The sequence below is a fragment of the Dysidea avara genome, chromosome 8 (genome assembly GCF_963678975.1).
Source record: "Dysidea avara chromosome 8, odDysAvar1.4, whole genome shotgun sequence".
NCBI lineage: Eukaryota > Metazoa > Porifera > Demospongiae > Dictyoceratida > Dysideidae > Dysidea > Dysidea avara.
In genome coordinates, this window is record NC_089279.1 from 22,302,047 (window position 1) to 22,316,639 (window position 14,593).

At 38.2% G+C, this 14,593-nt stretch overlaps 1 protein-coding gene and 1 long non-coding RNA gene across 2 annotated transcripts; one reads left to right on the top strand and one right to left on the bottom strand.

Moving 5' to 3' along the window:
• Nucleotides 1–84: 84 nt before the first annotated feature.
• Nucleotides 85–2,779, bottom strand: LOC136262897 (uncharacterized). Its single transcript, XR_010704387.1, has 2 exons — nucleotides 2,643–2,779; nucleotides 85–444 (listed from the first exon to the last, which is right to left on the bottom strand). It is a non-coding gene; the product is annotated as an uncharacterized lncRNA (long non-coding RNA).
• Nucleotides 2,759–14,348, top strand: LOC136262896 (protein MFI-like). Its single transcript, XM_066057314.1, has 6 exons — nucleotides 2,759–2,942; nucleotides 2,997–3,973; nucleotides 9,922–10,088; nucleotides 10,393–10,439; nucleotides 10,550–10,630; nucleotides 13,926–14,348. Exons 3-5 carry the CDS (start codon nucleotides 9,928–9,930, stop codon nucleotides 10,615–10,617), a joined length of 276 nt encoding a protein of 91 aa, XP_065913386.1. The 5' UTR covers nucleotides 2,759–2,942; nucleotides 2,997–3,973; nucleotides 9,922–9,927; the 3' UTR covers nucleotides 10,618–10,630; nucleotides 13,926–14,348.
• The last annotated feature ends 245 nt before the right edge of the window (nucleotides 14,349–14,593 follow it).

Here is a 14,593-nt window from a genome sequence, read left to right on the forward strand (position 1 = left end):
ACTTATCTTCCGCATTCTGAGAGGAGTATACTGTATACATGAGCACAGTTGTCATGTGCGTACATGTATGATTATTACTAATCCTTATTCCTTACAACGTGTGATTTGCCTAAATCTCAAATCTACAACATGAGTATATGCCACACAATAAGATGATTTACTTTAACCCAACCCAACTTGCACTCCATCTTATTAGCCTTATAATTCTGCTATCTTGAATATCCTCAACTCTTCCTTGAGTGCTGTCAACTGTTTGTTTAAGCTGATCATGATATTTCCACAATAGAATACAAAATCCACATGAAAGAATGCAGAATCCACAAACAGAAATTCCACCCACAATTAATGCACGTCTATTCCACTGAATATTTTCTTCAATTTGCTGTAAGCGATTATCAAATTCAGCATCTTGTCTGTTAGCAGCACTCATTTCTTGTGTTAGTTCTAAATGATGGCAACAACAACTTAATAATTGATATTTGCCATATGCATGATATGTATCTGATTGTCTGATGTGATTAAAAGAAATCTACCTATCAGATTTATATTCTGACCCCAATTATGCACCAAAAGTGGACGTGACAATTGTAAATTTTGGATAGTAGTAGAGCGGCATAGTGAAATATTGTGCACTTTGTGCAGAAAGTATGAAACTTTGCATATACCATGAAGTGTATTTTGTGATATGGAGCCATCGCAGATTTGACCTTTGGTGTCCTCTACAGTTCATTTTATGCTCAAAAATAGTGACCTTTGTCTATATATACACAACACTTAATTTGTTCAAACTAGGTGCCAAATTGAAGATTTTCAACTGCCCACACAATTACACTCTTCATCCACATTCTTTGTTAGCCACTCAATTTTTGTGTATATAGTTTTTAGCTAACCATGAGCACTGCAGGTTACATATACAACCAAAAAGTGGAGAGATATCTAGGGGTGAGGCATGGGGAGATGTACTGAAGTTGTTAGCATTTTAGCTATACTTGCAAACATGGAACGCATTTTGCTATATAGAACCAAACTGTGAAACACAAATTGTCTAGTTGGTTATACCCTCAGACTCCCCAACATCTTGGGTGTGTCTCTCTAAAGACAACTATATATATTTAAGGGGATAGAAGATGTAGGTAGTTCAAGACCATAATCTCCCTATAGTCAGTTCACAAAATTAACTATCAATACAGTACATTAGATACGTATAAGGTTTTAAGGTTTTAAGCAAACGTGACTGATAGTAGCATGTATAGTTTTGTGCATCTATTATTATATTTACAGAAGCAAATTATAGCCATAAACAACCACAAATTTTGAGTTTAATCTACTGATCTTTATTGATTTATCTCAAAGGAGTATTAGAAAAGTATTTTTCAAAGCTTTACAACAATAAAAATTTAGCATACAGGTTTTAGAAACAGTACTATCAGTCAGACCTTCATTTAGGAAATGACTTAAGGGGAGTCAAAATGAGAGTAAGGGGGGACGATGGTGTAGAGATCTTTGTGTGCATAGCTGGTTTACACACATGGCATCTAAAGGGACATGCCGTATACACCCAGGTTATTTTAGATTCCTTCAGGCGCATTCTCAGGTACCTGAACATTACCTCTCAAGTACCTGCCAGAATGACCTACAGTACCTGAGAATGACGAGATGTAATCTCATGCATGCTTGTATATATTCTCAGGTACAATTCTGGGCTATTCATGCACCTGACAAAATACACATGCCATGTATTCATCCAATGTACAATTGTTGTTGACATATTCAGTGATATTGATTTACAATTTAAGGAGGTTGTTCGTCAAAGGGGGTAAAAAAACACCCCCCCTTCCCCCCAAATGAACTATTACAGAAGCCCCCATTGTAGTTAAAACTATTGATATGTATAATTATGAGCTTTTGTTTAACTACCACAAGAGAGGAGGGTACATACCCCCATGCCCCACCCCTCCACTTTTTGGTTGTATACGTAACCTGCAGTGCTCATGGTTATAACTAAAAGTATATATATAAATTGAGTGGCTAACAAAGAATGTAGATAGAGTGTGATTGCGTGGGCGGTTGAGTTTATATGAATATACTGCTGGTATAAAATTACCATAACTTTGAAATGGAATATGCTACAAACTTGCAACAATTGTTTCTTGGATAAAGATCTTCAATTTGGCACCTAGTTTGAACAAATTGAGTGTTGCATGGGTGATATATAGACAAAGGTCACTATTTTTGAGCATAAAATCATGTGAACTGTAGACATATAACCCTAGGACCTGGAGTTTATAAATCTATGCTGTAGAGGACACCAAAGGTCAAATCTGCGATGGCTCCATGTCTCAAAATACACGGTAGGTACTATCTGCAAAGTTTCATACTTTCTGTTTTGTTCATTTTTGCTAGCTATGCTGCTCCACTAACTATATAGGAGGCGTAGCCTAGTCTCGCGTGGCCAGACCCTTTCCGCGCAGCCGCTTATCGATTGGAAATTATAAGCGCCACCTTGTAGCGCGGCGCTTATAATTTCCAATCGATAAGCGGCTGCGCGGAAAGGGTCTGGCCACGCGAGACTAGGCGTAGCCTGTACATCCAAATCATACACATAAGTAGACAAGGTAAACTACCAGACTCTATAAAATTACCGTTTTGAATCACGTGTTAGAATCTAGCGTTTCTTTGTCTTCTAGGATCAGGTAGATTTTTACACGTGGCGTCTGTCTTCACCATACGAAATAGTAAAAAAAAAAAAAAAAGCTGAAACGGAGCTCCGTGTTTTACGGTATTGCTCAAAGTGGCGCCAATGTCTTGGCTTTGAAGTTGACCGGGGTTGACTGATACATGTTATACCCGTTGTACCTACTGATTAATTGTTATCTGTTATAATGGACGCAGTGGTGTTTTCAGAACCAGCCACTTCGAGAAGACGGTCAATTCGCTTACTGGTGAGAAAGAGCAGCATTGTTTAGCGCTCGAATTAATTTAATAACTCTTCATAGACCAACTCGCTACAGGATAGCGTAAGTAATTCTCCTCGTAATTCTCAGAAGCGGAAAACTGCCACCAGTGCTAGTAGAACGCCTAAGAGACACAAAGTGATGAAGCAACTGTCACTCCTTTAAGGAAGAAGGGTGGTACCACGCCTAGCAGCTCGAGGCGAGCCCCTAGATCACAGACTAAGTCTAGTGGTAATGCGCCTATCAATGTAATACCCGACTACCACTGATACGGGCTGAGGGTGGGGAAAGGTCGGGGATGGTGGGGGGGATTGATCGCAAAATTTCCACGACATAGTGGGGACTGATTTGTCTTCGCTAAAGAATTTCACTCAGACAGCGAAGATGTGTGCTTTCAGTTTAGGAAAGAGTGTCTCGGGTGCTAGCAGGAGTTCATGAACTCCTGGTGCTAGCTATTACGTTCATACTATCCTTCATGTGGTGAATGCATACGCGTGCGTGCTTTAATAAGCGATTTATCTGGTGCTGCAATGGTGGTAGATACCCATAACGTGTTTTAGATCCCTGTATACGCGACAAATTCCTAAACAGGGGTGGTAACAGGTTATTCACTTTGAGAATAGCTATTTTGTTTGCCATCAAATCTATCAAGTCTCCAATGAACCAGTTCTCTATAACAAACTTCATTACTTTTAACTCTGCCATGGACAAATTCCTAAACAGGGGTGGTAACATAGGTTATTTCACTTTGAGTATCACCAATGCCACACGACCGTACAAATCCCCTCCTAGCCCCAGTATTCCCCGGGTCTGCAGGCCGAGACTTGGTCGGGGTTTGTATCACTAGTACTCCCCCAGTAGGCCGGGAATTGTAATTTTCAGAAATGCAAATCCCCACCCCAGCCCGTATTAGTAGTAGTCAGGGATTACATTGATAGGTGCATGAGAAGGGAGAAAGCAAAACTGAGAACCACCGCCCTGGAAGTTATGGCATAGCACAGTTGGCAGATGGTGATGTGGTGAGTAGTAAATTTAAATCTTATAAATAATATCCAGACTGCTGTTTTCCAGTGTGTGAGTAAGCACTGCCCCTTCCCCCATCCACATACACACATGCACACTTACAAAAATTAAAGAAGCAGTTTGGCTATGCAGGTCTACTTTATTATGGTATATCTTTTACCCTATATGTGACTGTCTCATCTAGTTTGCAAAAGCATGTGTTTAAAAATTTTTAAAAAATGGTGAAATTATGCGTGTTCCCCAAAAAAATTTTATGCAAGTTTTAATCAAGCCATTACTCAGGAAAGGAAGTCTTGGTTACCAGTTAGGGCTTAATAATAGGTTATTATTTTTTGATGCCAGTAACTCGAGCAGGTGTTGTTGTTGATTTCAAAGCGTTGTATAACCACGCCATAATAGCAGAGGAATCATACAAACTGAGTGTTAATAATTTACTGCCAAAGGTAGTCAAGTGTATAATTAAGTCCTCCCAGCAATATGGTTGAACCAGCATTTAGCGCTACTGTTTAATGTGGTTATTATTCATCAAAATAGCAGCTGTCAGCCAATTAGTACTAATTTTTTTATGGCAGTGTCAATGGGTGGTCCAGGTCCTGTCATGGAGACTGTGGGAAAACTGACTAGAGGCTGGTTAGTTGTCATATCTTTCAAAGATAATGGCGATTAGTTTTGCTACGGAAATACCGCAAGTCCACTACCGTGCTGTTACAATTGGATAACAACTCAATTCGTTCGTGAGGACCTAGAAATCACTAAGTGATAGCTTATTAATGTTAAATATCACGATGTGGCTTTCCATGAAACCTGGTTTTTGATGAATAGCAATCAACAGTTTTGCTGTTTAGTGCCTGTATTTCTGTACAAGTGTTTCCCTTGTTGAGTGTATCGCCGCTTATGGTATCACTTGTACGTTAATATACCATGTAATTTTAGTGTGTTCTTCCATGCAAAACAGTTAAAACAGGACTATAAGCAAAGCGCCTACAAAATTATTTATCTGGTAACCCGTAACCTTAAACCTATACACCATCTTATTCGCCTACTCATGGGGAGTTCAAAAATCTTTGTTTCGTTTCTCTAGCCCCAATGGTTTGCGTGTCACGTATGTTGTTTATGATGCGGTAGACGTAAACAAAATTGTTGCCATTTTTTCAGTAAAACCGCCTTCATACACCTATGTGCAAGTGACTGCAGGGCTAAAGCTATACCTTGGTCAATCTGCCAATCCATGTTGAACATTGTAAGCAAAATCTCAACTCTGTAGACTAACCCAAACATAAGTCATGGCTGCGAATGTAAGCACCTGTAGTTTATTTTTAGTATAGTCACTCGACGAATCGATTTCCTTGCTCTCCCTACTTTCTAGTGCTGTAATTCCAAAATTACTCACCATAATTGACTGAAACTTTGGCGAACCATTCCTTGGACAATGCAGATAATGCTGAGAAAATAAAAAGAAATTCAAAATTTGTGCAAACTAGACGGGTTTTCGCTGAGATGGTCACATATGTCTAAAGAAAACAACAATGCACTGAATCTCTGGGTTTGAAGCTGGCTGCCTGACCCATGGACAGGCCAAAATTGTCAAATACTTTATGTTCCCCTAAAACTCTGTAGCTATGTAGTCATATATTGTGTTTGTAGAACATGGGTAGTTGAAGTAACAACTCACATAGCAGCCTCCTTCTTAGTAGACCTCATTCCTGCCTCCCCTCTATCCCTCCATCATCAGGCATTATTAATGAAGTCTTACTCTAACAGCTGTAGCTGCCATATTTTTGGCATGGAATTGTAATACAAGTAGAAGGAAAAATTTGGAATTTTAAGTTGGATTAGGCCATACTTGAAAAGTTTACTCGGACCCGACTGACCCAATTTTGCACAGATTTTATAATTAGAAAAAATTCAGATCACATGGAATGTGGAATTTAACTTATAATTGTTGCAAAATGATTACAATACTCTAACAGAACACTCACTGAGTCAGCTGCTCTAAATTTTAATCTCATAAAGCTAGGCTTCTCATAGGCATAAACCCCTTAGAAAGAGTGTACTGTATTTACAAATCCTAGCAACATCTGTTTAGGCCAGTGCCCCACCCCCTGACGAAGGAAACCTATGCTATACCAAAACGTTAGTCTTTAGTGTGATATGAATGTATCTACGTTTATACCCCTTCAATAGCTACGTATGTGGCTTGTAATTTGATGTTCCTGCAGACAGTGCAGTATGATATGTTTTTATATTTTCTTTTTATTATCTGACAGCTAGACCCTTTTTTTCTTGTAACAAGATCCGAGCAACAACTTTTTGAATAGGTATGGCCTCAGGGATCAAAGAAAGAAAGAAAAAAGTAGTGAAACAGAGGAATAGCTAAAAAGTAGTGAAACAAGGAAGGTTGCCTATACCTGCAGATATACTAATGGACACTGCACAGAATTCACTTATATTCACTAAATGTTCATTTGAGATCCATATTTAATAATTCTAAGCTGTTATAATTCTCTATATCCCTGGTGGCTAAATAAAGCTGGGCATTTGTACAAGACTGGCTGTAATACAAATGTTCAGTATTCGTATCATGAATTTTTTTGCTGTTTTAAGGTGTTTCTATACTAGCATTTTAAAAATGTACCACAAAGCCACCTAACTTCAAAGACAAATTTCAGGGTACGTACCTTACAAACCACGGTTGGCCATGGTACATTTGTTAAACCATATGGTACATTGTAAATATACCATGGTCTTGGTATGGGAGCAGTACCACCAATTTCTTTATATAAAACTGAAGCCGAAATCAATTGTGGGAATTTATTATTGGTCATGTGATGAAAACCATGCATCTGATTTTGCATCCTACAGCAGTCAGACAGAAGCGATTTGTCACCCTTACCATCCTACGAGTTGATAAACGTTGGCTTAAAGTGAAAACTAGTACTATAGCATATTTACAAGCGGTTCGTTGCATTTTTTAATACAGACACGTCCACTTTTCGAGTGACACAAGATAAATACTCTACAGTGAAGCTTACCCCTATAGATGTTTAGTAAATGTTGTAAACAGTCTGTAAAACGATGCAGTGGCTTTAAATACTTGTAAAATCGCTTAATTGAATTTTTCTGTGTTACCCTTATGGATTTGCCCATTCATGTTAACAGACGTAGTCACAATGTTAGTCGCTGCTGTTCCGTAATCGAATTTCATAGGTTGATCTACGTATATAATATATTCAGTGGTCGGTCTTGTACTGGTTTGGGTGATTGATTGTCTGTGGGCTCTTAGCCTGCAGTTGGCATGGTACATATCAGTTGTATCATGTGCCCTTGTGATTTGCCTGATATGTACACCCACGCTCTCGGGCCTGACAGCCCTCGAGCTTGGGTGTACATATCAGGCAAATCACTCGGGCTCATGATACAACAATTACTTGTTAATTTAAAAATAAAGTAGGGATCTATGTACGTAATAAAATGTAGTGAAACAAGAGATGAATGATGGTATTACAGCATAGCCTTGTGGGAAGTCTCTACTTTGGCATTGAACAAAATACTTGTTATAGCTAATGTGCCAAAGTAAGGATTTTCCCACCGAGCTGTGCTGTAATACCATCATTCATCTCTTGCTTCACTACTTTTTATTGCATAGATCCCTACTTCATTTTTTTAAATTAACAATTTTTAAAAATACTAGTTTTTTTGTTTATGTTGTTTATGTTTTTTGTTTGTTGTAGCACAACTAGCTATAGTGTTCTATTAGAATATCTTACATGACTGTTGTATTAGAGTATCATGAGTTAGCCAAGGGGTGTGCAGCTAGCTAGACCAATAAGGGGTGAGGTCATTTTGTTTACTGTTAAGCAAATAGCTAGATTGTTAGAGGTGTGCATGATATTTGTACTCTATCACTATAGTCCACATCTTTATTTGATGGGTGTGGTCGCAAACCTATCAGATCCCAATCGCGGAGTTGCAGATATCTAGCTAGTGTACCTCTTATAGTAATGCCAGGACTGAAGCACTTCTGAAATCGAGCTCTGAAATAATTCTGTGGCTTCTAAATATGCTGCTGAAGAATGTATTGGTACGGAAAATTGACGCATTGATATTGGATGAAGACAAGCAGCCTGATTGAAGATAAGAGAAAAGACAGAGCGCAGAGGGCCTACACTTGTCGGAACCCCAAAAGGCACATCCCACTGGTGAGTTTGTTATTTTGGCGTGAAATGGTGGCCGTGTGCTGCTTCATTTGGCCTCTAGCCTTGCGACTGTGGTCAGGCAGTCAGACTATTTCGGTGATTTTTTGAAATTCTACATCCGGCCACCTGTGTTTTGTTATATATTATCCCCCCCCCCCCAAAAAAAAACACCTTTGCTGTAAAAAAAAGGCGCGTCCAAGAAACTACAAGTATCTGTAACCCCATGTAAAACAGATAAGCTGTAGAAAAACACTCCATGAAATTAATGGGTAACTGAAAGAGCTGATATTGAGAGCGGCCAAGAATCAATGATGTTACTACAACTGACTATGATTACCAAAGAATACCTTGGCTGTAAAACAGGCAAATAAAAGTAACTGGCAACCAAAACAGCTGATATCTGAAGCGGCCAAGAATAAAAGTTAAGTTGATACAACTTACTACAATTATTAACTTGCAGCATTGAATCTTAATCATTCAACTGTGTTCTATACATTCACCCTTGCTACATCCTAAATTAATTCTTTGTAACTCTAATTGACTGGTAATTTGGCCGCCTTTTTTTCTTTACTCTGACTATTGAAAAAGGCGGCCAAATTACCAACCAATTAGAGTTACAAAGAATTAATTTAGGATGTAGCAAGGGTGAATGTATAGAACACAGTTGAATGATTAAGATTCAATGCTGCAAGTTAATAATTGTAGTAAGTTGTATCAACTTAACTTTTATTCTTGGCCGCTTCAGATATCAGCTGTTTTGGTTGCCAGTTACTTTTATTTGCCTGTTTTACAGCCAAGGTATTCTTTGGTAATCATAGTCAGTTGTAGTAAAATCATTGATTCTTGGCCGCTCTAGATATCAGCTCTTTCAGTTACCCATTAATTTCATGGAGTGTTTTTCTACAGCTTATCTGTTTTACATGGGGTTACAGATACTTTTAGTTTCTTGGGCGTGCCTTTTTTTACAGCAAAGGTGTTTTTGGGGGGGGGGTAACACTAATTTTTGTCAGTTATATAATTTACAGACCCAATGTTCAAGCCATGGGGGGTGTATGATGAATTCTGCCTTGTAGAAGTGTTGCAACCAAAAACAAATCTGCTGATAGGTGGTGAGCATATAACATACATTCCTATAGTAGCTGTTAATTTTTTATTAGGACAAGGGCCAGTGGAAATTACTGGTCATGCCAAGCAATAATCGCTACAGTCAAGGTTTCCAAAGATGTGTGTAAAGTACTTATTTGCAAAGCATGCTTTTCTAGGTAATCTTGGGGAATGCCACCATCTTGAAATAGCAACTCTGAGATTGCATTTGGGATCTGGGAGTGTTTTCAGACAGAGATGTAAATATTCATACACCGCTTGTTATAGCCTTCAACCAAACATTTCGCAAATAAGCAAGCCTACAGAGTTACAAAACAGTTAAATAAATTTGGTAACAATGTTTCTAGTAATCTTACAGCAATATCGCGATAGTAAGCTGTAATTATCATATCGTGATAATGATTTTTTGATCGCGAGTATCGAACTATCGATATTATCGCTCAGCCCTACTTACGCCCTAGCTAGTCTAGCTACTTACGCCCTAACTACAAACCCAAAAGACCGAAATACTTTAATAGAGCAGTCAGCTGTGTTTTGTCTTCTCTGAGGTGTCCATATTCCACTACATGTGCAGTGTGTATATGTTACTGTATATTGTATTATATCGTGTACGTATTATCCATCATGTCATATTTACTACTCAGAATGGAATGATGCATGTCAGAGAAGGATTAAATGCTGAGACCACTGAAGCCATACACAAGGCCACAGATCAAGCGATCACACTGTCTGAGCAGAAGGGAGCAGACTGTATAAGAGATGAAGACATCGACGCCCTTCTGAGTTGGACTGATGGGCTTAACTTTGACCAGTGAGTATATTAAATGTGGCAGGCCAAAAATTTGAGACACCAGTATACATCTTAGCACTGTATTTAGTGCAAGGTGGTACTTGACAATATGGTTGGCAAGTCATCAAGTATGGTCTTGAATTAAGTTGGTTTTATTTCTTTAACCTATTTTTCAACAGAAAGTCATTTTCCTCAAGCTGGTATTCAAGTCCCACTATCTGGGTCACAGATGTACATGTGCAATTTTTTCTGTACTAGTTTGAAATTCTGCATGCGTGTGTGGGCTATTGTTTAAGGAATGATGCTGTACTGATCTTTTCCTCAGTTACATCAGTGAATGGTCTGCAATGGGAACTACTAACACTTCAGACAGTAAGGGACTAACATGTTATGTATCATGTATGTATATATGTGTGTAGTGCGTACTGTAACTTTGTATTATATAGTTTCCTTATATACTTGTGTTGTATCAATTCTTGTAGGCTATCAGTCAATATTTGCAGCCACAGAAGACCCTTATGAACTAAGACTGATGGAGAATAGTAGATGACCACCATTGAGATGTAACCCGACCACTTATTGTTTATAATGTGTGCATACTGTGTGTGTGTGTGTGCATGTCTCCAAATATATAATTTTTTGTTTGGTGCACTTTGTAACATCACCACTGCTTTTGTCGTGCAATTTACAGTTGTCATTTGGAAGATGCTGTATGTGTTACTAATATCTTCCACATTCTGAGAATTGTATAAATTACTTGGAGCATACTGTATACATACAGGAGCTCATCAAATCCTATGGACAAGTCCTGGGATTTGATGCTTGTCCTTGTCCATAGGATTCGATGCGCTCCTGATACTTGTACATACGTACATGAATACAGTTGTGTATGTACGTGCATAGATACAGTATACTAACATGGATTGGAAACGGAAGTAACACACTTGATATCTCTGTACAAACTTTCAATGTGACGTACAGTACTAACAGACGTGAAATACCATATGTGTCTCGAGCGGAGACCGTCACCATAGATACCAGTGCAGCGTGAATTTGTTAGAAGCAACTTTTGTGCATGTTGTATAGTATGTACGCGTTGAGCTGGATCCGCAAAAACATCTGATAACTCATGGATGCAATTACACGTGATCTTGAAATTTGGCTCATTTGCAACACTACTTGACCCGCTAAAAATAGTTCAAAATAAATGTCTGACACAATAATTATGGCCAATCAAACTTTTCACCATACATTTCCAACGAGAAGCCACAAAAGTGCAACGTCCATTACAGCCCTTTACCAAACTTATAATGGAGTTAAACCATATGTGTCTGTTGTTGACACCTTTGCTGTCACCACTAATCATCTGGTTGGCTGAAATGTTAACTCTCGAGAAAAAATCCGCTTTTAATTTTTAGTTGTTTTTCAGGATCCAGCTCAAGTAGATCTACATACTATAGAAGAATTGCAACTTAAGCGCCCAAATACATCCGTGTGTTGGAGTTCATGAGTGCTTTGAAGTGACCATTGACGCCCACTTTTGTGTTAAGTTTTTGGCTATTGTTTTGTCATTGATTATTACTTTGTTGAGTCAGCGCTTTCATAAAAATAATTACATGCATATTACTGAGGCACATGGAGGTATAGCAACAAAAAGTTAATTGAGAGGCTAGGAAGCTAGGGTAACTGGTTGATACAATTTGTAAACAGCATGCTCTATTTAGGGAGGTCTGTATGACATGCCCTTTTAAGATGAGCAACCTTCTAAGATACAGTTTTTTTTTATTCTGAATGAAGAGGAAGCCTTTAAACTTTGTGGTGCTCTAGCTGACTTAGTCCCCCTTGCTGCTATGCCCACGTGATACTATAGGATCAAAATGCTGCTGTGTACTGTATTTTCCATATGGTACCATAACTGTACTCTATGAGTCAGAGTTGTCATACAATCAATTTGTAGTTGCAGGACAACTAGTAGGATTAGTTTAGTATTTGACAACAGTGTCACACATATGATCCATTGTGCTGTCTGTGTGGGGTTATTACTTCGATTAGACTATCAGTAGGTGTTCTTGTAATCTATTTCTAGTTGTAGAACAAACTGGTAGGATTAGTTTGGCGATTTACAATGTCATGCATGTGATCAATCGTGCTGTCTGAGTTAGGTTATTTTCATAACATTCCTTGCATAAATTTTCCATACTGTATTTGTCCAAGCGTACTGTATTTGCCCAATTAACTGTACTGTAGTCTGATCACCGAAAATTGAAGGAATTTGGGTACTTAAGAAAATCACTCCAAGCAAGACGATCAGGAAGTACAATGTAACTTTTAAAAAACTGACTGAACATCTCTAAACAGGCTGTAGGACCAGGTGTCCTACAGACCTTCAATACAAAAAATACAGCACTCAAAAAGTGTCTTGAGGCAAATACAGCACTTGGCTTCACCTTGCGCTGTATTACCCTCTTGACACGCCCCTCATGCTGTATTTCCATACACATGCACGCGTGGCAGTGCTTTAACTATAACTAGCAGTTACTTTTGGTACATGTACATGCATCCAGTCATAACTCCATTAGTTAAGTTCAGTGATTAGTAGCACCTAGTGATGTGGACTTCCAACATGGTTGTACTTATAATCCAACTATCTGTGGTAATATAATTGTGAGTGTAATGTATGTAGGGTGTATTATGTGTGCAGGATTGGTGTGCAACTGGTTCAGCATCATCTGCGCTGGTTGGTAGAATTTCTGACGACTTTTATATTTCAGCAGTGACTATATTTATGAAGCTTTTAATGGCTAGGTATTGTCATGAGCCCAAACTGCAGTGGATAAATGTACAGTGGGACCACTCTTAAACTAAGCACACAATAGAAAAAACCTCTCCAAACAAGATATTTGTCTAGCATCATAATATATTTTATCTCTGAACAAAAATAGTCCACTGTAGTTCTGAAGGATACTGAAAGAATAGGGTTGGAAACTCTCAGTTGGTGCAGCCTATGGCTGAAACAGCTATATAGTTGTAGTTTTTACTATCTGGATATCCTGAACGAAATCTTTCTGGATATCCTACAGATAGTGATATCATCACTTGCTATAAAAGCATTGTATATTTTGTTATGAACATGTTTGTTAGTACTTTATAATAAAATAGAAATACACATAACACTTAAATGAAGATTAAGTAAGTTGGTAATAATGTTTAATAAGTACCCTTAGCTAGTAAAATTTGGGTAGTAATTTGATGCCATCTGGATAGTTTCTAGTAATTTTATGTTAACGTTTCCTTGATCCAGTCAACATGTTATTTGGTTTCCATGTGGGATGATCATTAAAGCAGGTGTGTATACCAGTAGTGTGTTTGTCATTGTCTGTCTCTTTATTTTGGAAAGTTGCATGGCCATGGCTGGTCAGTGAAGTAGCTTTTGTGAGGCTAAGATACAGTACTTCACACAACAGTACAGGGAACAAGTAAACTTCCAACATGGCCATGCATGCATTGCACTAAACTGAGCTAGTGACACCCCTATAGTTTAATTGTATAAAATCAGTTATCTAATTGCTGTTTAAAAATATCAAATTTGGCTTGCCTAGTGTGAAAGTGTAAGCAGCAATACAGCACTGTAGCATAGTATAGTAACACTAACACTGAAATTGTAGCTATAAATATCCCTGCTGCATTGTGAAAATGCCTCCTGTGATGCTCGTTGACTTGTGATACCATACTCAATAATGTTTTAGTGTGTACAAACATAGTACTTTTGCTCATGAATAAAATATCTGTTGGTTTAAAGTAATTTTACTAGTAAACTAAGTGCAAGCATGTTAAATACAGTATATTATGTTTGAATAGCTCCTCTCCAATGAAAAAGCTTCCCTCATGATGATGACAGTGCTCTTCAAATGATTATTGCCGATCAATGTAGTGGCCATTTGCAACTGCTATGAGAGCGATCATCAGTTACACCAGACTTTGGATTAAGACATTAATTGTTGCTGCCTGCATTAATAAACAAACACTTTATTAGCAATTGCACATAATACAGAACTATACGTGTGTGTGTGTGCGTGTGTGTAATGTGTGCGTGTGTGTAATGTGTGCGTGTGTGGGTGCATGTATAGTGTGTGTGTGTGCATGTGTAGTGTGTGTGTGTGTGTGTGTGTGTGTGTGTGTGTAGTAGTGTGTATGTGTAGTTGTGTGTGTAGTGTTGGTGTGTGTGTGTGTGCACATAATAACTATGGTAATCAAAGTACTAAAAGTTGCAGACAGCTATATGTGTGCTACTATGTGTATTGCATTTATATAGCTATGCATACTGTAAGCAATATAAACACCTTATGTCAAGCTCATGGTGACCTTCTGTAGGTTCTAAATAAGGGACAATGATGAATCCCACTCTTTTTGTGTTTGCAACCTTGGACAGTCTGCTACCATATTAAATGTAATGTAGTTATATTGCCGTCTGATCAATGATCATGGAACCAGTCAAGACTTGTAGCATGTCAGGTGCAATAGGACAA